Below are 23,262 nucleotides of genomic sequence, written 5' to 3'. Positions count from 1 at the left end.
CAACCGTTTGTGCTGCGTTAGTGCTGGTTTGTGCAGAAAGAAATTTCGTTTGTGCTGCTTTAGTTTTGAAGATAACTTATTTTTCAAAGGTCATTCAAAGTTCACGCAGCCCCCCCGACTTTGTCCAAAATAGGTGAAGCGGTGCAGGGAGCGTCGTTCTCGTGAATGAAATGAGGACATTTCATTTATGAAAAAGGAAGAATGTAAGAGGAGATCTATTTTTGTTTTAGCTGAACACAATTTCAAGGAGTTTCGCTACTGTGCTTTGGTTTTTGATATACAGTGGGCTATACCCTAATTTTTAAAGATCCAACAAAATTCACGCAACCCCCGAAATGGTTTCTTTTATTTTTTGTCAAATGTGCAACATTCCATCAGACAGAAAACCAGACAAATAATTAATCATAGATAGAAAGCTTTTGTATTGTTTTAAGAACTGTGTTGTGGTCTCATGATAAATTCATAGACAACGTCATCATCCAGCTTTTGCTCTGTTTATCAACTCAATGTTCAATAAAGTTTTTTGTATATATTTCAACAATGTTTGTATCTTTTTTGTGCGGGAAAAACTTTGTACCGTAAACCATTGTGAGGTCTTTGTTCTTTAGCTCTAAAATATTAAAATAGTTTTTAAATGGTTCTCAAAACCTGCGGTGACGTCATTGTGTCATAAACCGGTTATATCTTCAAAACTAAAGCAGCACAAACGATTTTTTTCTCTGCACAAACCAGCACTAACGCAGCACAAACAAACTAGACCATTTTGGTTAATTTTGGACAAAGTTGGGGGGCTGCGTGACGTCATCGTGTCATAATTAACCCGTTATATCTTCAAAACTAAAGCAGCACAAATGAAATTTCTTTCTGCACAAACCAGCACTAACGCAGCACAAACAAACTAGACCACTTTGGTTTATTTTGGAGAAAGTCGGGGGGCTGCGTGAACTTTGATTGACCTTTGGAAAATAACATGATATCTTCAAAACTAAAGCAGCACAAAAGACATTTCTTTCTGCACAAACCAGCATTAACGCAGCACAAACGGTTGAAAATATTTTCACTGAATTTTGCGTGGGGTGGGGGGCCAGCTTCACGCAGGTCTTGTTCTGCAGTTGTCATACCCCGGTGTTGTGCCGTATTCAGCACCCCTGTCGTGAAAAGCACCCCCTCGTCTGACAAAAATGATATTCTCATTCCGTGTCACGTTCTGTTTAGCGTCCAGTTTTGTGTTAATGATTCATGTTTAAATGCGCTCATGGATTCCACAATAGTCATACTTTCCCACAATCACAGTCACAGATAACAAAAATCGGGTAAATGGTTATTGATGTCATTAATTAATAGCCTGCTTACTGTGTTGTCTTCCATAATATTTGTAAATATATATAATATAAACTCCTAAGTATGTGTTTGTGTGAGTGTGTACATATAAATATATTGAAGTGTCAGTGTGTTGTTTTTTTTCTTGGTCTACTTATCATTGAATATACAAGGGGGTGCTTTTCACGGCAGGGGTGCTGAATACGCCACAACAATTTGCCTCTTCCACTAATATCTCTAACTCCAACTCGTCAAATTTAATTTTGCGCTCGCAAACCGTAAGACACGCAACACCTCATTTAAATACTGAGGTTTGCACCTGTTATCAATTGCGCACGCAATCTTAGTTGATCACCCGCAAAACACACAACAACAGCACTTTTTCAGTGCACACGCAATTTAGTACTCTTTATTTAGGATCTTAGTAAATCGGGCCCTAAGAGTTTAGAGAGTCCTCGGCCTCCGCGACACAATCAGACCGCCTCCATCCAACACTCCCGTTCATGCTGCATCTCTCAGGGTAACATCAGTTTCCTCTCACCAATCAGACAGACAGAGCTCATACATCGCTGTCTTAGTAAAACATACTTACTAAAAACATCCTGAGGGATTCGTCAGGTCACCAGCACTTTGAATTACTGACCTTGTTTCAGGTCTCTGAAGGACTAACAGACTTAAAAACTGTGTTTATCCAGTGCTTAACACTGCAAATACCTTTATCTATAAACCTCCATCTGTGTTACAGTGATGACCTGCAAACGTCTCTGCAATCTACAGGTTTTTGGTTTTGGTGTAGCCTATTCTTTTTTTTATACTTTAATGTTAAACTATTCTGCACTTTAAGGGTTTCTACTGCCACTTTCATTGTACTGGTACAATGACAATGAAGACAATTCATTCATTCATATATAAATGTCGCTCATCGCTCTGCACTTCCTCTCTCTGAACATCAGATAAGAGTCTAGTGAGACGTCAGGATCGATACTTGGAGCAGAGATGAGCTCAGTAATCTGATTACTTCTCAGTCCACCAAAATACGGCCAACTTTCCAAACCTGGATGTGTGAGATTCACTTGTTTTACTAAAAGCTCCCGAACTTGACAGATGAAAGAGAACTAATGAATAAAATTAAGAAAGTGGCTTCTTATAAATTATTCTCCTTTCAATTCTCAGGTTTTAGATATCGTGACATAATGAGAAATCTTTGTCCTTGCCGGGTCTTTAAATGAGGTCAACACAGTGTGGCACTCTGTAATTATTGTTTTTCAGAAGACGAAACCTGATGATTCAATAGAGTTTAGACATTGTTAGGATTTTATGAAATTGTTTAAAGGTTTGAAGGGTTTTTCTATAAGATTCTACACTGGTGGTTTTTCTCTATTTGCAGGGTCAACTCCTGTTTTATGACTAGGCTGTTTTCTCAAGTTGCAGGGTCAATTACTGTTTTATGACTAGGCTGTTTTCTCTAGTTGCAGGGTCAACTCCTGTTTTATGACTAGGCTGTTTTCTCAAGTTGCAGGGTCAATTACTGTTTTATGACTAGGCTGTTTTCTCTAGTTGCACGGTCAACTCCTGTTTTATGACTAGGCTGTTTTCTCTAGTTGCAGGGTCAACTCCTGTTTTATGACTAGGCTGTTTTCTCTAGTTGCAGGGTCAGCCCATTTTATGACTAGGCTGTTTTCTCTAGTTGCAGGGTCAACTCCTGTTTTATGACTAGGCTGTTTTCTCTAGTTGCAGGGTCAACTCCTGTTTTATGACTAGGCTGTTTTCTCTAGTTGCAGGGTCAGCCCATTTTATGACTAGGCTGTTTTCTCTAGTTGCAGGGTCAGCCCGTTTTATGACTAGGCTGTTTTCTGTAGTTGCAGGATCAACTCCTGTTTTATGACTAGGCTGTTTTCTGTAGTTGCAGGGTCCACTCCTGTTTTATGACTAGGCTGTTTTCTGTAGTTGCAGGGTCCACTCCTGTTTTATGACTAGGCTGTTTTCTCTAGTTGCAGGGTCAGCCCGTTTTATGACTAGGCTGTTTTCTGTAGTTGCAGGGTCCACTCCTGTTTTATGACTAGGCTGTTTTCTCTAGTTGCAGGGTCAGCCCGTTTTATGACTAGGCTGTTTTCTCTCGTTGCAGGGTCAGCCCGTTTTATGACTAGGCTGTTTTCTCTAGTTGCAGGGTCCACTCCTGTTTTATGACTAGGCTGTTTTCTCTAGTTGCAGGGTCATCTCCTGTTTTATGACTAGGCTGTTTTCTCTAGTTGCAGGGTCAACTCCTGTTTTATGACTAGGCTGTTTTCTCAAGTTGCAGGGTCAACTCCTGTTTTATGACTAGGCTGTTTTCTCTAGTTGCAGGGTTAACTCCTGTTTTATGACTAGGCTGTTTTCTCTAGTTGCACGGTCAACTCCTGTTTTATGACTAGGCTGTTTTCTCTAGTTGCAGGGTTAACTCCTGTTTTATGACTAGGCTGTTTTCTCTAGTTGCAGGGTCAGCCCGTTTTATGACTAGGCTGTTTTCTCTAGTTGCAGGGTCAACTCCTGCTTTATGACTAGGCTGTTTTCTCTAGTTGCAGGGTCAACTCCTATTTTATGACTAGGCTGTTTTCTCTAGTTGCAGGGTCAACTCCTGTTTTATGACTAGGCTGTTTTCTGTAGTTGCAGGGTCAACTCCTGTTTTATGGCTAGGCTGTTTTCTCTAGTTGCAGGGTCAACTCCTGTTTTATGACTAGGCTGTTTTCTCTAGTTGCAGGGTCCACTCCTGTTTTATGACTAGGCTGTTAAAATAGTTCAGATATTTACTCTTCGTTAGGTGAAGACAATGAAGAGAAACAGATGTTTTAACACTGATGGGTCTCATCCGTTATCTGGGTTGACATCTTAAGTATGAAGTAATAAACAGAGACATACGGCTGAAGGTTTGATATGTTTGGCAGATGGGGTTTACGTACAAAGAACACCTCCCTTTTTAGTATAAATACGACTGGATCCATGACCACTGTGTGCATTTCTCCCCTACCTTTGTGGTTTAAGAAAAGTGAAAAACCTCTGGCTGGAAAACTTTGTGCATGATATAATAAAGCTTGTAATAACTTTGACTCTGTTCACTGGTTTTCTAATGGTGCACCTGACAAACGAACACGCAGGATCTTTCATTGTTTATATTGTTTATATTTGTCATGATCAGTTTTCTAATGTGGTTAAAAAGGTTTTAAATCAGTTTTAGTTTACAATTCTGATCGATTTTCAGAGGGTCGCTGATGTTGGTTATGACACATCTGTCTGGACCTCCTCCTGCTTTCTTCTAATCAAACTAATCAGCAGAAAACAAGACCTTAAATCTTTTTTATTAGGGCCCGAGCACTTACAGTGCAAAGGCACTATTGTATCTGTAGGAGATGTTCTCGTTCTCGTTTTTATTTTCCTCGTAGTTTTTATTTTTCTTCCGACGAAATGAGGGCCTTTTTTCCCCCCTAAATGTGCTCCAAAAGTCACCAAATTTTGCACCAAGCCAGGCCTGGAGAAAAATGTGATATTTAATGGTTTGCATTAATGGGCGTGGCCTAACAGCTCAACAGCGCCCCCTAGAAAACTTTGTGCCTCAAGCCCCACGATACGGTTTGACGTACATGCACGAAAATCGGTACACACCTGTATCATGTCACAACTTAACGAAAAGTCTCTTGTCGCCATGGCCGAAACCCAACAGGAAGTCGGCCATTTTCAATTAATCATGTAATTTTGGCGCAATTTATGCCATTTCTTCGGCCGTTAATACGGCCCGAACCGTAACGTGCACCCAGGTGTGTTATACAACAAAATGTGCGTCTAGATCCAGCGACAATGCACATTACTTTTCTCAGTCAAAAGCGTTACCGTGACATAAAGACTCGTGGGTGGTGTCATCGGACTTCGTTTTGAGTCCTTGACTTTTATTGGTGAAAATTGCACGCGCGAGGGCCCGTTCATCGCTGCTTGCAGCTTTGATCAGTTTTTTTTTCCTTGATAATAATAAAAACCTTAGACCTGAGTTTGCATTTGTGTTTTTGATTTTGCTCACACGTGCACATTGAAAGTCGTGATCTTCTGTCCTCCTGTAGCTCCGAGCCGCTGACCCACCGGTGCCGACGAGCGGATCGGTCTGGAATATTAATCCGTGAGCGAGACCTAAACCCTCATCATAAATCCTCGGCCTGTGCATCTGGCCTTCACAACAAAAGCTGTCCATACGCCAACACCGACCCCTGGCACGTCAATATGCTGCGGATTACATGCAGAGTCAAACCTTTCTGCTCCAGATGGCTCAGATATTGAATATTTGATCAGTTCACAGAGAGGCTTCAGCTCCCACCGACGCGCCGGGATTGGTCTGGATGTTGACACCTGTCAATCACAGGGATGCCGGTCTCACAGCGATGACCTCAGAGTTTCACCTGAGGAGGCTTCGGTACCTGAGGAGCATCGATCTAGTAACGATTCAGATGGAGGACAACGCTCCACCTGTCAATCACCGACCCTCCAGCTGCATGATCGTGTTTCTGACTCCGTGTGGCGGTACAGGGTTTTCAGAAGTAAGTTCACCTCACACGTCCAAACGTTCCTCCCTTCAGTCTAGAGTCGGCTCCATCTCATCAAATGACCATTGATTTCAGGAAGCAAAATTCATTTCAGCCCACTTTTATCAACGGAGAGGTGATCCAGTCTGTGACCGAATACAAGTAACTTGGGGTTGTGCTTGATCACAAACTTAAATGGGAAAATAGAGGGAATGCGCATGACGTCACAGATGCGATTTCACAGCGGGTTACGCCCACTGAGTGTCAGAAAGACTGAGTGAATAAAGACTGAGTGTCAGAAAGACTGAGTGTCAGAAAGACTGAGTGAATAAAGACTGAGTGTCAGAAAGACTGAGTGTCAGAAAGACTGAGAGTCAGAAAGACTGAGTGTCAGAAAGACTGAGTGTCAGCGTAAACTTTCAGTTTGAGCAACTGGAAAACATCTAAAATGGGAAAGAGCTGTTGTGCGATCGAATGTATTCATAGATTTAACAAGAAATCAGAGTTATCGTTTTACAGACTGCCGAAAAATAAGCTAAAGAGAGACAAATGGATCGCTGCAATTCACAGAAACAACTGGATTCCAGGACAGAAACGTGGATTTGCGGTTCCCATTTTGTATCAGGTAATGTTGGATTTTTGGGTAGCTAACGTTAAACGGTCAAATCATAAAGTTCAGTGTCCTCATTACTTTAATTTCTACAACAAATCCTGCCTTGAAGTCGGACCAAGCGTCAAGACTAGTGCTGGGCGGTATGACCAAAAATGTATATCACGGTATTTTTCAAAATTAGATCGGTTTCACGGTATATCACGGTATTGTTTGGTTGGAACAACTGGTTGGAAAGGAATTGCTGCAGTAAATTGGCTCAGAATGGCCTATTTTACTGTCATGAGGAGAAAATATTGTAGAAAAACATTAATGTCCACACTAGTATAAATACAGGTTTGCATGGCCTCACAAAATGATGCCGTTTACAATGAGGTGGCGGCACTTATGATTCTAATGAAGTGAGAGAATCAGTCAGAAAAAAAAAGAAAGAAAGAAAGAAAGAAATGAGCCCGAAAGAAAGAAAGAAAGAAAGAAAGAAAGAAAGAAAGAAAGAAAGAAAGAAAGAAAGAAAGAAAGAAAGAAAGAAAGAAAGAAAGAAAGAAATGAGCCCGAAAGAAAGAAAGAAAGAAAGAAAGAAAGAAATGAGCCCGAAAGAAAGAAAGAAAGAAAGAAAGAAAGAAAGAAAGAAAGAAAGAAAGAAAGAAACAAATGAGCCCGAAAGAAAGAAAGAAAGAAAGAAAGAAAAAAAAGAAAGAAAGAAAGAAAGAAAGAAAGAAAGAAAGAAAGAAAGAAAGAAAGAAAGAAAGAAAGAAAGAAAGAAAGAAAGAAAGAAAAGATAAATTCCTGTTGATGACATTTTTGTATTGATATTTTTTTTATCGTTATCAGGATAAATGCCAGAAATTATCGTGATACATTTTTTACTCCATATTGCCCATCCGTACTATCTATCTATCTATCTATCTATCTATCTATCTATCTATCTATCTATCTATCTATCTATCTATCTATCTATCTATCTATCTATCTATCTATCTATCTATCTATCTATCTATCTATCTATCTATCTATCTATCTATCTATCTCCTGCTTTCCCTTCACCACGCCGCCGCGCTGCTGGACACACTCGGGTTTCTGACGTGACCCGGTGACCCTGAAAGGTCAGCAGCTCATATTTATCTCTGAACTCATCAGGGATTCCAGATGTTCAGGGAAGCAGCACATCTGTCTTTTCTCAGGAAATATTGTCATTATTCCCAAAACATTTACCTGGTCCACAGATATAAGAGTGTCCTCCGGTTAAGGACATGAACGTGGCTCCGCTGGGCTCGTTAGGGCAGCGACAGGAACACAAACTCATTTAGACGTATGTTTTACCGTCCGTACCAAACGTTTTACCAAGGTAGAACCAGCTCTTTGCTGGTTTAGAGGAAAGAACCGCTTACGTCAGCGGAGGGGGGGAGTTATTAAGACCAACGGCAACAGCAAGACTGGGAGACGGAGACATTTTCCAATAAGAATGAATCTGGATGCAGCAAAGCATCATGGGTCTGAGGAGGAGACAACCTGTCTTTTAGAGACGTGTCCACGGAGGAGCTACGTGGACCAAGTCCTGTTAGAGCAGATACCTGGTTGTTGCTGCAACTTTCACACAAACGCAGAGACGTAACTGACGTTTACAGAGACGTAACTGATGTTAGCAGAGACGTAACTGACGTTAGACGTAACTGACGTTAGCAGAGACGTAACTGACGTAACTGACGTTAGCAGAGATGTAACTGAGGTAACTGACGTTAGCAGAGATGTAACTGACGTTAGCAGAGACGTAACTGACGTTAGCAGAGACGTAACTGACGTTAGGAGAGACGTAACTGACGTTAGCAGAGATGTAACTGACGTTAGCAGAGACGTAACTGACGTTAGCAGAGACGTAACTGACGTAACTGACGTTAGCAGAGACGTAACTGACGTTAGCAGAGACGTAACTGACGTAACTGACGTTAGCAGAGACGTAACTGACGTAACTGACGTTAGCAGAGACGTAACTGACGTTTGCAGAGACGTAACTGACGTAACTGACGTTAGTAGAGACGTAACTGACGTTAGCAGAGACGTAACTGACGTTTGCAGAGACGTAACTGACGTTTGCAGAGACGTAACTGACGTTTGCAGAGACGTAACTGACGTTAGGAGAGACGTAACTGACGTTAGCAGAGACGTAACTGACGTTAGGAGAGACGTAACTGACGTTAGCAGAGACGTAACTGACGTTAGCAGAGACGTAACTGACGTTAGCAGAGACGTAACTGACGTCTGCAGAGACGTAACTGACGTTAGCAGAGACGTAACTGACGTTAGCAGAGACGTAACTGACGTCTGCAGAGACGTAACTGACGTTAGTAGAGACGTAACTGACGTTAGCAGAGACGTAACTGACGTTAGTAGAGACGTAACTGACGTTTGCAGAGACGTAACTGACGTTTGCAGAGACGTAACTGACGTTTGCAGAGACGTAACTGACGTTTGCAGAGACGTAACTGACGTTAGGAGAGACGTAACTGACGTTAGCAGAGACGTAACTGACGTTAGGAGAGACGTAACTGACGTTAGCAGAGACGTAACTGACGTCTGCAGAGACGTAACTGACGTTAGTAGAGACGTAACTGACGTTAGCAGAGACGTAACTGACGTTAGTAGAGACGTAACTGACGTTTGCAGAGACGTAACTGACGTCTGCAGAGACGTAACTGACGTTAGTAGAGACGTAACTGACGTTAGCAGAGACGTAACTGACGTTAGTAGAGACGTAACTGACGTTTGCAGAGACGTAACTGACGTTTGCAGAGACGTAACTGACGTTAGCAGAGACGTAACTGACGTCTGCAGAGACGTAACTGACGTTAGCAGAGACGTAACTGACGTCTGCAGAGACGTAACTGACGTTAGCAGAGACGTAACTGACGTTAGCAGAGACGTAACTGACGTCTGCAGAGACGTAACTGACGTTAGTAGAGACGTAACTGACGTTAGCAGAGACGTAACTGACGTTAGTAGAGACGTAACTGACGTTTGCAGAGACGTAACTGACGTTTGCAGAGACGTAACTGACGTTAGCAGAGACGTAACTGACGTCTGCAGAGACGTAACTGACGTTAGTAGAGACGTAACTGACGTTTGCAGAGACGTAACTGACGTTTGCAGAGACGTAACTGACGTTAGTAGAGACGTAACTGACGTTAGCAGAGACGTAACTGACGTTAGCAGAGACGTAACTGACGTTTGCAGAGACGTAACTGACGTTAGTAGAGACGTAACTGACGTTAGCAGAGACGTAACTGACGTTAGTAGAGACGTAACTGACGTTAGCAGAGACGTAACTGACGTTAGCAGAGACGTAACTGACGTTAGTAGAGACGTAACTGACGTTTGCAGAGACGTAACTGACGTTTGCAGAGATGTAACTGACGTTAGCAGAGACGTAACTGATGTTAGCAGAGACGTAACTGACGTAACTGACGTTAGCAGAGATGTAACTGACGTTAGCAGAGACGTAACTGACGTTAGCAGAGACGTAACTGACGTTAGGAGAGACGTAACTGACGTTAGCAGAGATGTAACTGACGTTAGCAGAGACGTAACTGACGTTAGCAGAGACGTAACTGACGTAACTGACGTTAGCAGAGACGTAACTGACGTTAGCAGAGACGTAACTGACGTAACTGACGTTAGCAGAGACGTAACTGACGTAACTGACGTTAGCAGAGACGTAACTGACGTTAGCAGAGACGTAACTGACGTTAGCAGAGACGTAACTGACGTTTGCAGAGACGTAACTGACGTTTGCAACGATGTAACTGACGTTTGCAGAGACGTAACTGACGTTTGCAGTGACGTAACTGACGTTAGCAGAGACGTAACTGACGTAACTGACGTAACTGACGTTAGTAGAGACGTAACTGACGTTAGCAGAGACGTAACTGACGTTTGCAGAGACGTAACTGACGTTAGCAGAGACGTAACTGACGTTAGCAGAGACGTAACTGACGTTGGCAGAGACGTAACTGACGTTGGCAGAGACGTAACTGACGTAACTGACGTTAGCAGAGACGTAACTGACGTTAGCAGAGACGTAACTGACGTTTGCAGAGACGTAACTGACGTTAGCAGAGACGTAACTGACGTTGGCAGAGACGTAACTGACGTTGGCAGAGACGTAACTGACGTAACTGACGTTAGCAGAGACGTAACTGACGTTAGCAGAGACGTAACTGACGTTTGCAGAGACGTAACTGACGTTGGCAGATACGTAATGACGTGGCTCCTCTTAGCACCCGAGCTGTAGAAAAACAAACCGGTTCTCAGCTGGTTCCTAGTTGAACCAGTTGTGAACCAGAACCAGCTCTCTCCAGAACCGGTTTGGTGGAAAAGGGGTGTCAGAGTCAGCTTTGGCTGGTTCAAAGCAGCGAGGAGCTGCACATCCTCAGGACAGAAAAGCTGATAGTTGAGATGTTTGGGTCAGAAGTGAAGTGCTTCATGAAGCTTTCCTGCAAGCAGCGTGAACCCAAGATGTTCAGGGTTTTTCTCATCAAATTAATTTAATTAATTTGTTTTTTTTTTTTAACAATTACCAACACACACCCTAAGGTTGGGTAAGTGAACCTTTGACAGCGGTGCTACGAGGCCGTTCCTCATCACAACATTAAAGCCCGTCTGGCCCCGAGGATGAACTCAGGTCAGGACGGCAGCAGGACGCTCCATCCCTCACGCCCCCCCTACAACAGTATACCGGCTCACAGTCCTGTAATGATGGCTTTTGGTTCCACCTAGGGCTGTGCGATTAATTGATTTTAAATCTAAATCGGATTTATTAATCAAGACGATGTTAAAAAAAGGAAAATCTGAAAATTGATTTTCCTTTTTTGCTGGCTGCATTACAGACAGACTCGTCTAGTCATCTTTGTTTGGTCAAGAAAATTGTAAATGTTGTCACTTTACTAAACTCAAGGAGGATTTACAGTATCTTTCAATTGCACTTCATTCCCAATAGGGACATTTGTTTGCTATTTTTCTTTAAAAATAAAGATAACATATTTGAAACAATTTATTCCATTGTCTTTTGTAATTTTACCAAAAAAATCGAAATCGAAAATCGGGTTTTCAGAGAAAAAAATCGGGATTTTATTTCTGTCCAAAATCGCCCAGCCCTAGTTCCACCCCGAGAATTGAAGTGGCCCCATCTGGCCCCATCTGGCCCCCCTAGGAAACAGTTTTGGAGGCGCCCCTGGTCTATGTTCAACTCTTTTCCTTTTACGCACTGAAATTCTTCAATGAATAATGTTTGTAGACGTTTATATTGGCTTTTGTTGATAAAGTGGCGCGTTCATGACCGTTCACTGATCAGATAATCATTACAATCACCCGTTGATATCACCTGCTGGAAAAAGCAGCTGCTTTTTCTGAATTGAGTTTGTTACAGAAACGCAATCCAAGTATTTTCGCAGATTAACGCGCAACACTGTATTTGTATTTTATTTTTAAAGGAAAAGCACCAGGAACAATACATATTAATAATAACATTTTCATTAAATAATCTAGATTATAGCCAATGGCTAATTTGCATCTTTATTCCCTGAGGCAGGTTGATGTAAAAGACACACATACATTACATACAGTCCAAGAAATTATGACACACAGCAGTAAAATACACTAATAAATACACAGTAGAAGAACATACAATAAAATACACTAAGATGTAATATGAGTGCAGACTTGATTCTCTAGAACAGCGGTCGGCAACCCAAAATGTTGAAAGAGCCATATTGGACCAAAAACACAAAAAACAAATATGTCTGGAGCCGCAAAAAATGAAAAGTCTTGTATCAGAATTAGAATGAAGAAACACATGCTGCATGTTTCTATATTAGTTAGAACTGGGGGGAGATTTTTTTTTCATTATGCACTCATTATGCACACGAAAAAAGTCGAAATTTTGAGGAAAAAAAGTCAAAATGTCGAGATTAATGTTGAAGTACAATTTCGAGAAAAAAGTCAAAATGTCGAGAAAAAAGTCCAAATGTCGAGGAAATAGTAGAAATTTTGTGAAAAAAGTTGAAATGTCAAGATTAAAAAGGAAAGGAAAAGAGAAGAAAAAAGAGAAAAAAAAGAAGAAAAAAGAAAAAAGAAGAAAAAAGAAAAAAATAAGAAAAAAAGAAAAGAAAAAAAGAAGAAAAAGAAAAAAAAGGAAAAAAAGAGAAAAAAAGTTAAAAAAAGAAGAAAAAAAAAGAAGAAAAAAAGGAAAAAAAAGGTCAAACATTTTTGAAAAAGCTCCAGGAGCCACTAGGGCAGCGCTAAAGAGCCGCATGCGGCTCTAGAGCCGCGGGTTGCTGATCCCTGCTCTAGAAGCTTGTTCTTAAAGAGCATATTGCAGGTTGGAGACCCCTGTGAATCAATGTGTAGGAAAATAATGTAGGAACTGAATTTTCATTGAAATACGCATAAATATATACTACAGTGACCTCCGGAGTTGTTTTTGTGAGAGTATTTTACTTCCACATCTGAAAAAGCTGAACCGGGAGTGACGTGACACCAGGGAGCGCGGTGAATTCAACAATAGGAAAAATAATGGATCTTAATGTTAGTTGTGACACTGAAGAGGTTGTGAATGTATATTCACACCAATATGACAGGCCACAGCCTTATAATTACGTTACCCGTTAGTCCCCCCACTAGTGCTGGGCGGTATACCGGTTCATACCGAATACCGGTGTTTATTTTTCTTATGATATGAATTTTTCATATACCGTTGAGTATGTACAGTAGCGTACACAACGTTGGGAACGCCGCGCGACGGAACGTAGCGCCACTGGACACTGTTTGTGTGGGGACTGTTCAGGGAGCAGAGCCGGCAGGGAAAAGTCAACAGTGCGGCGTGTCCGCGTGTAACTTAAATCTACCATGGTCTCAGCGTTAGGGCTCGGCCAAGTGAGGCTTTATAAATATATGGGCTTTATACATTCATTAAATATATGAGCGCGGAGTCGGCGAGGAGCTGCGCGCGGTGAGGAGCACGACCCGGGCTCACAGTCAGTCGCGCTGTGAAGCCTGATTTATGGTTCCGCGGTAAATCGACGCGGAGCTTTCGCCGTAGGGTACGCCGTAGGTCGTGTAACCTACGGCGTAGGGCCTGCGTTGGTGTAACATACCATAAATCAGCCTTAAACCACATCTGTAGCTCGCCAGCTCATCAGGAGGAGAAGTTAAACAGCGGGGCTGCGAGTTGTTCATTGCTGGTTCGTTTTGTTAACTCTGAGAGCTTTATTGGTTTGTTTGTTAGTTTGCTGGTGTTTTTTTTCTCTCTGGGATTATTGAGTATGAAGAAGTTCTGAGTTCCCTGTGAGCAGTAGCCTACTCGAGTTGAGGGTGGATGAGGGGTGATGTGATGGAACCCGCCCCCCAAATAAAAACGGTCCAAATCATCCCCCCCTGAAATAAAAACGGTCCAAATCATCCCCCCTGAAATTAAAACGGTCCAAATCATCCCCCCCTGAAATAAAAACGGTCCAAATCATCCCCCCTGAAATAAAAACGGTCCAAATCATCCCCCCTGTAAAACTGCCATCCCTCCTTTCCATCCCTTATGTCATTTCATCAATGAATGTGGTTTTACTGCTATTTCAACATTTAGAGTCATCACCAGAAAAATAACACCAGAAAAATAACTTATTTGACAATTTTCACCTGTTTCAAGTAAATTCTCTCTTGAAATAAGTAGAAAAATCTGCCAGTGGGACAAGATTTATCTTCTCATTACAAGCAAAAAAATCTTGTTCCACTGGCAGATTTTTCTACTTATTTCAAGTGAAAATCTACTTGAAACAGACTGATTTATTGCTTGTCTAGTTGAAAAATACATGAGAACAGGAAAATCGCAATCGCAATATTGAGGAAAAAAATCGCAATTAGATTATTTTCAAAAATCGTTCAGCCCTACATTAGAATCATAAGTGCCGCCACCTCATTGTAAACGGCATCAATTTGTGAGGCCATGCAAACCTGTATTTATACTAGTGTGGTCATTAATGTTTTTCTACAATATTTCGTCCTCATGACAGTAAAATAGGCCATTCTAAGCCAATTTACTGCAGCAATTCCTTTCCAAATCATTAGAAAATGTGGTTAACACCCAGTTGTACATGAAAAAAAAATACCGTGATATAAATTTTTGGTCATACCGCCCAGCACTACCCCCCACGTTCTTTTGATTGACAGCTGAAACTCGCTTTTTAAAAGGCTGATTTATGGGTCCGCGTTACACCAACGCGTACCCTACGGCGTAGGTTACGCGGCGACGCACAGAACGCTGCGTGCGCCGCGTACCCTACACCGTAGGCTACGCCGCCGATTTTACGCGGAACCATAAATCCTTTATTCACTGCAGCACTCCTGCTCCGTGCTCCTGAAAGAAACTCCGAAAATAACTCCTTAAAAATGGGTGAGTACTTGTAATCTGTCTACGTTTGTACTTTCTAAACAGAAAACAGGCTTATTATCTTCTCTTTTTTCTGATTAAAGCATCCGAAATAGCCGGGTATTTTTAAAACCGAATACTTCCCCCCCTTCGTTTATAAAATAATTTGTATCCACATTACATCGTTGTTAAAAAAAAAAACCTTCCACACAGAACCGAAGATCAGCGTTTTCGACCACTTTCATAAGCACAGACCTGTATATCATCTGGTATTCCGGACTCCGGGCCGCCTCTGTTGCGCAGCTTCCCCGGGATCCGCGCCTCCTCCTCGGGCAACGAGCTGGAGTTTCCCCGTGTCCGCCGCGGAGCCCAGCTGCAGCCCAGCTGCAGCTGGGCTGCAGCCGGGCTGCAGCTGCTGCGCGTCGCCGCGTACCCTATGGCGTAGGCTCCGCGTCGGTGTAACGGTGTCAAGAGCAGAGACCATTTATTTAATAAATAGCTTGGAGGACAGATGGTGGATCATCTGCAGTTCTGGATCGCACGTTAGACGTCAGACTCAGAGCAGATTTGTTGTTGTTTTGGAGCATAATGTGACGTTCGAAAACGCAAAACTCCGGTTGTCTCTGTCTGCACCAGGTCTAGATGCATCTACATAAACGGAGTTTTCAAAAATCTTCCCTTTGCCCGGAGTTTTTTTAAACATTCGTTTATTTGCGTTTTCATGTGGATGACAGGTCCAAACGTAGGAAATTACCTTCGGTTTAGCAGATACCCGGCTACGTGTGTACGGGGTCTGGGCATACAGATGGGGCAGCTGTGGAGACTGCTCCCTGGCGTGACGTCATATGACGCGGTGGTCGAAAAAAAAAAGCGTTTGTAGGAACTTGGCTAAAATCAGCCACTTTTTCCTCTGAATACGTGCCCTTATGTCTTGTAAAACATATTAAATCCTACATTAACTTCTCACATAGTCATTTTCACATAAGGTCAGGTATCATTTTTGAAAAAATTCTAACCTGCAATATGCTCTTTAAGTGTTTAATTAAGGAGCTGAGGATGTCTCGTACTAGTACTAGTACTACTTGCTACTGTGTTCCATGTCTCTTACTAGTACTAGGACTACTTGCTACTGTGTTTTATGTACGAGATGCTCAGTATGAAAACGCTGACGGCCCAAAAGCACTTTTTCCTGAATGGGACGATACAGTCACCTGTAGATCCTGCTCTGGTTAATGTTCATGTTTTTATAAATATATTTACAGTCACCTCTAGATCCTGCTCTGGTTAATGTTCATGTTTTTCTTTATAAATATATTTAATGGAGGTGGAGCCAGACCATGGATGATTTTATATACAAGGATGCAATCTGAGTATTTGATTATTTTGTCCCAGCTCAAAAGTTCATATTTCTTCAAGATTTCACAATGGTGTTGGACTTTTTATCTAGAATTTTTAAAGACTGTCTCAATCCGTAAGATGAAATTTAACTAGATGTTTACAGTATGATACAATGTACATAATTGTGATAAAAAGCGGAAAAAATAATTATCAGTATATATATTTTCCTGTAGATATTTTACCCCAGCGATAAGGTGCTTGAAGATTTTGAAAATGACCCTTGAAAGTGCTTGATTTGACCTTGAAAAATGTGTAGGAACCCTGAGTTTCATCTTTCTTTCATCATACTGATTTTATTTCTCCTTGTAATAACTAAAATACAGTCTGATCCCAATTTTGTGAAAGACACATAGTTATAATTTCAAGCACTTTCAAGCACTTAAACTAAAATTCAAGCACTTTTCAGGCGTTGAAAACACAACATTGAAATTCAAGCACTTTCAAGGATTTCAAGCACCCGTAGGAACCATGAAAATCAATAAGATGAAACATAACTAGATGTTTACAGTATGATACAATGTACATAATTGTGATAAAAGCGGAAAAATAATTATGAATATATATATATATATATATATTCCTGTAGATATTTTACCCCTGCGATAAGGGGCTTGAAGATTTTGAAAATGACCCCTGAAAGTGCTTGAAAAGTGCTTGAATTTGACCTTGAAAAATGATTTTATTTCTCCTTGTAATAACTAAACTATACAGTCTGATCCCAATTTTGTGAAAGACACATAGTTATAATTTCAAGCACTTTCTTAAACTAAAATTCAAGCACTTTTCAGGCCTTGAAAACACAACATTGAAATTCAAGCACTTTCAAGGATTTCAAGCACCCGTAGGAACCCTGCAGTGCAAAAACTCAAAATCTTAACAAGAATATTTGTCTTATTTCTAGTTAAAATGTCTAATTTTTAGTCAAAAAAAATATCACTACACTTAAAACAAGACTCATCACTGGAAAAAACAACAATTTTCACCTGTTTCAAGTAGATTTTCACTCGAAATAAGTAGAAAAATCTGCCAGTGGAACAAGATGTTTTTGCTTGTAATGAGAAGATAAATCTTGTTCCACTGGCAGATTTTTCTACTTATTTCAAGTGAAAATTTACTTGAAACAGGTGAAAATTGTCAAATAACAAGTTATTTTTCTGGTAATGACTCTTGTTTTAAGTGTAATGAGATTTTTTGACTAAAAATGAGACATTTTAACTAGAAATAAGACAAGTATTCCTGGTAAGATTTTGAGTTTTTGCAGTGTGAAAAGCCCCAGGTTTGATCGGAAAGGCGCCGCGGCGCGGTGCGTAACCGCCGTGCGTAAAAGCCGTGCGTAACCGCGGTGCCACTCACCGATCCGCAGGACCTGCGCGCCGCCGACGCACAGCTCCGCCACGAGGACGAGCCAGAGGAGAAGCCCGTTCCTCTGCTCCATGGTTCCCGGGAGAAGCTACAGCCGAGCCGGGGAACATGACACCCAGAAACAGCAGAAACAGCCTCCATCCACGCGCGGAGGCGCCCGGCGCTCCATGGCGCTGCGTAACTACCCGAGTTCTGTCCTCAGCTCCGACCTGCGCGTCACTCCGCCGGATCAGAGGAACCGGTTCAGAGGAACCTGATCAGAGGAACCGGATCAGAGGAACCGGATCAGAGGAACCGGATCAGAGGAACCGGATCAGAGGAACCGGTTCCAGGACGCGCGGATCCAGACCTGCTTCATCACAGGTCACTTTTACGGGATAAAAAGCTGCAGCCGCTCCAGATAAATCCCCAGATCTGCGCGTCCGAGGCGGCGAGAGCTGATTGAAGCAGGAATCTGTGAAATGATGGAAACGCACCTGCAACTTCTGGTGATGGTTTCCAAAATAAAACAGTTGTCAGTTATAATAATAACAATAACAATAATAATAATAATAATAATAATAATAATAATAATAATAATAATAATAATAATAATAATAATAATAATAATTATTATTATTATTATTATTATTATTATTATTATTATTATTATCAGTATTATTAGTATCATTAGTATTATTAGTAGTATTATTAATAGTATTATTATTATTAATAATAATAATAATAATAATAATAATAATAATAATGATAACAACAATAATAATACTTATTATTATTAATTGGAGGTAAATATATGAACCAATGTATATGTCAGTGTTTGACATTTCCCCCAGTTTGTGTTTTCTGTTTTGCCCCGCCTGTCTTCCATCTGCCCTGATTGTTCACACCTGTGTCTCGTTACCTGCTTGTGTATATCTGGTCTTGTCTTTCCCTTGCTCCTGTCGGTCCGTCCTGTTTCCTCCATGTGTCCTGCCAAGTTTTTGCTCCAGTTTTTTGGATCCCTGTTTTGTGTGACTTTTGATCCTGCCAAGCAGCGCTTTTGTTTTTTGTTTTTTGTAAAATAAACCCTTTTTTGTTGAACTCCTGCCTCTCGCTCTCCTGCATCTGGGTCCTCACCACACCAGCCTGACAGTATATACAGCATATCTACTCTTATATAGTTATTCAAGTATATTGTTATACCATTGCTGTCTATTGTTCTCTATTATATTGTAGTATTATAGTAAAGTAATGATAATGTAATACTATACATTATAGTTACTTCTATTATTAAATACATACATAGTAGCACAACTAAATGCTGGGCCTTTGTTTTGTTTTCTTTTTGTTTGCCTTGATTTGTTCTGATTTTGACTATATTCATATATAGGCTACATATAATTCCGTATTCTATCACTGTATAGAACAGTTATTAAAGTAGGTATGTGTGTTTTATAAGTAAGTTTATTGAAACTCTTGTTATATGTAAGAATGTATGTACGATTCAGGGGTAGGACTGGATACGTTTTTATTATATGAAATGATATACACATCATATATATATATATATATATATATATATATATATATATATATATATATATATATATATATACATATATATATGTGTGTGTATTCTGTTTTTTTTACTTTTTTGTACTCTTTTTAATCATGCATGTTCGAAATAAAATCTTCAAATCAAATCAAATCAATGAATAATTCCCTCATTCATTCAGAAATGACGTGTTCTGTTTGTTTTTGTTTGTTTTGGGGTTTTTATGAATGATTATTTCTCCTTTGGTAAAACTGTCCAAGTGGAAGAGCTTTTATTCTGAAGGTCCAGCTGGTTTCCGGTCGTGTTCCTGTAGATTCTGGTTGTGGATTAAAGCGCAGATGCTTCACTCTGCACCGGTGCTGATGAAAACACGATAATCTTCAGGTTACAGGCCAAAAGCAGATTATCTCTCTGAGCAATTTCCCCTTTAATAATCTTCCTGCATCTCTGAGGTCGCTCTGCTGCAGGACCACGCTTTTACACCTAAAGGCATCATCATTCTCTCTGCATGAACACGTGACTTTCAGGACATTTACTCACTTTTTTATTGAAAACTTTTTAAGACTCTATCAAATTTTACATGGACCTATTAATCTAGACCCAATGTTAGGAATTATTGATTCAGGTTTGACAGAAAGCAACATGGAACATAGTCTGCTCTGGTTTGTCTGTTTACCTGCACGAAAAAGAATAATAATTCATTGGAAACAAAATCCCCAATTTATTCAAATCTTATTAAAGACGTTATGAGACATTTAGAGCTGGAGAAAATCAGATTTTACTGAAAAATCGGGAAAGCAAGTTCTATAGAATTTGGCAGCCGTTTATTGATTATCAATACGTATAATGTTGTCTTTTAAGTTGGTTCCCTTTATCAGTCTATTTTTCATTCTGAGATATTTATATAAGTTAATGTAACTTTACTGTTATATGTAATATCGTTATATGTAATATAGTAAATCAATCAAGAAAACTTGTAATCTGTCAACTCTGGGTTGTTACATAATATTGTTGCATTTAAAACATTTGAAACAGTAAAATCCTCCAGATTCAGCCGTGTTGCAGCTTTAACGTAATGAGCCCGTTGAGACAGGAATGTTCCCAAAAAATGAAGATCAGCTTCACACAAAATGAAATTGAGATTTATTTTAAACATAGAAATTATTATGCTCCACAGTTTTTAAGTACAAACAGTTTTCAAAGTACAAACAGGGGAGTCGAAGGGTTTGCAGGGTTTTACCTGCAGCAGGTGATTGTACTTCACAGTAGGAAGTTTAAGAGTGTCAGTTAACGAATATCTAAGAAACCAGCATCATAGTTAACAGACCATAATAATAATAATAATAGTAATAATAATAATAATAATATATAAAATGTGGATGTCATAGATTTTCTTCTCACTGTGAGTTATAATAGCTCATTTCTGCACTCACAGTTTGATATCTAGCGCATGCTCACTACATCCATGGTGAAACGGCGCCATCTGGTGGACGAGAGCGGAACTGCACTGCAAAAACTCAAACTCTTACCAGGAATATTTGTCTTATTTCTAGTTAAAATTTCTCATTTTTAGTAAAAAAAATCTCATTACACTTAAAACAAAAGTCATTACCAGAAAAATAACTTATTATGTTGTTATTTGACAATTTTCACCTGTTTCAAGTAAATTTTCACTTGAAATAAGTAGAAAAAATTTGCCAGTGGGACAAGATTTATTATACTTATTACAAGCAAAAAAATCTTGTTCCAATAGCAGATTTTTCTACTTATTTTAGGTCAAAATCTACTTGAAACAGGTGAAAATTGTTTTTGGAATAAAAATAAGACATATTAACTAGAAATAAGACAAATATTGTTAAGATTTTGAGTTTTTGCAGCGTGTGTGCAGCGTCGTTGTGACGGTGAAACGGCGCCATCTGGTGGATGAGAGCGGAACTGCAGCGTCGTGAAGCGCATTCAATATCACGAGTGGGAAGTTACTGGTGGAAACAAGGAGGATGTCTGAGGAAAGTCAACTATATCACCTTCTTCTTCACGTTAATAATATTTAAACATCTCAACTGCAACATCCAGGATCGTAGGATGTTAAAACCTCTTTTCAAAACAAAGACATTTCAAGTAAACAGGCTGGAGGAATTATTAATCATCCCAGAGAGAGCGAACCCTCTCAGGCTTCAGAAGGTCCAGTACATGAACGACCTCGACGGATCCATAAATTATTAAAAGAAAATGGCTTTTGATGAGAATTACACACAAGGTTTATGTGAAAAAGGCAGAAGTGACGTCTTCGGCTGCAGCTCCGAGTCTGTAATACTGGACTGACTGTCGTGTAAACACTTCAATAAGACAGAAAAAGGCAATATTAAATAAAACAGTAACTTTTTTTTGTATTTTTTTTGTCCAAACTATCTTTTTAAAAAGTTTTAAAAAATGCATATAAAAAAGGTCAACGGCACCGTCGTCCTCCCCGACTACTACGGGAGAGTATTAGGGCGTGGCAGGAGGAAAATAAAAATAATATTTTAGAGGAGAAAGATTTTTTTTCATATTGCACTTCGAGAAAAAAGTCGAAATGTTGAGAATAAAGTTGAAATGTTGAGAAAAAAGTCGAAATGTCTAGATTAATGTTGAAGTACAATTTCGAGAAAAAAAGTCAAAATTTCGAGAATAAAGTCAACCTTCTGAGACTATAACAAACAGCGCTAAAGACTGTCTTTACAAAATGCCTCGTAGAGCGATAGATGAACTGGTGAAACTTCAGAATCGGCTTCAGTAACAAAGAAATTGTTTCTCTTTTAGCTCATAAAGACAGTGTAGTTATCAGAGGAGACATTTCGACTTTATTCACGAAATTGCATTTCAGCTTTATTTTCGAAATTTCGACTTCATTCACGAAATTTCGACTTTATTCTTGAAATTGTATTTCAACATTAATCTTGACATTAAAAACTTTTTTCTCGACATTTCGACTTTTTTCTTGAAATTGTATTTCAACATTAATCTCGACATTTCGACTTTTTTTTCGACATTTCGGCTTTTTTCTCGAAATTTCGACTTTATTCTTGAAAATGTATTTCAACATTAATCTCGACATTTCGACTTTTTTATCGACATTTCGACTTTTTTCTCGAAATTTCGACTTTATTCACAAAATTGTATTTCAACTTTATTCTCGACATTTCGACTTTTTTTCGAAGTGCACAATCAAAAAAAACTCTTCCCCTCTCAGATATGTTTCTCCGGCCTGGCCCTGATTCTCTTCCGTACGACTCCACACCCGTGTGCTGCCGACGTTTACAACGGTGAGAAGCACGGTAAAGCTAGTTGGCCCTGGCCGTCTATTACCCAGCACGCATTGCGGCAGGACCCCCTGATGAGCGGCGACACGCAGCCCTTGAGTGTCGGGTACAAATACGGGGCCCGGGACGGCCGGGCGGGACTCCGGGTCACAAAAATAAACCTCGTTCCGTTGTGGAAAAATAGACATTTGGGCCGAAGGGTCACAGTGCACGGTGGGGGGGCGTGCACGGGCGTGGCCGGGCGTGCACGGGACAGTAGCTGCCTGTGTGTGTGTGTGTGTGTGCTGTGCATGTACGTGCACATTTCCACGTGCAGCTCCAGTGGTGCTAAGCTAGGCTAAGCTAAGCAGCTCTGTAGGACGGGTTGCCAGGTCTGGGGGGCACGTCGTGTTTCCTCTCGGAGAGTCTGAAAACTTCAGGATTGTCAGAGGGGGGAGCTCATGGGGGGGGGGGTGGAAATCTATATAGAGGGAATGCACATGACGTCACTGACGCGACTTCACAGCGGGTTACGCCCACTGAGTGGCAGAAAGACTGAGTGTCAGAAAGACTGAGTGGCAGAAAGACTGAGTGGCAGAAAGACTGAGTGTCAGCGTAAACTTTCAGTTTGAGCAACTGGAAAACATCTAAAATGGGAAAGAGCTGTTGTGCGATCGACTGTACTCATAGATTTAGCAAGAAATCTGAGTTATCGTTTTACAGATTGCCGAAAAATAAGCTAAAGAGACAAATGGATCACTGCAATTCACAGAAACAACTGGATTCCAGACACCGAAACGTGGATTTGT

The 23,262-nt window shown here is 40.4% G+C and overlaps 1 protein-coding gene across 1 annotated transcript in view; it reads right to left on the bottom strand.

The window, feature by feature from the left end:
- Positions 1 to 17,858, bottom strand: part of LOC133460107 (glutamate receptor ionotropic, kainate 1-like) — a 91,166-nt gene extending 73,308 nt beyond the window's left edge. Inside the window, exon 1 of the mRNA XM_061740638.1 lies at positions 17,633 to 17,858. Within this exon, the coding sequence (XP_061596622.1) occupies positions 17,633 to 17,714 (82 nt within the window). The 5' untranslated portion in view covers positions 17,715 to 17,858. The remainder of the gene's footprint in view (positions 1 to 17,632) is intronic.
- Positions 17,859 to 23,262: the final 5,404 nt, after the last annotated feature.

The sequence above is a fragment of the Cololabis saira genome, chromosome 14 (assembly GCF_033807715.1).
Source record: "Cololabis saira isolate AMF1-May2022 chromosome 14, fColSai1.1, whole genome shotgun sequence".
Lineage (NCBI taxonomy): Eukaryota > Metazoa > Chordata > Actinopteri > Beloniformes > Belonidae > Cololabis > Cololabis saira.
Note: the sequence above shows the minus strand (reverse complement) of the source record. Positions and strands in the feature narration are given on the sequence as shown.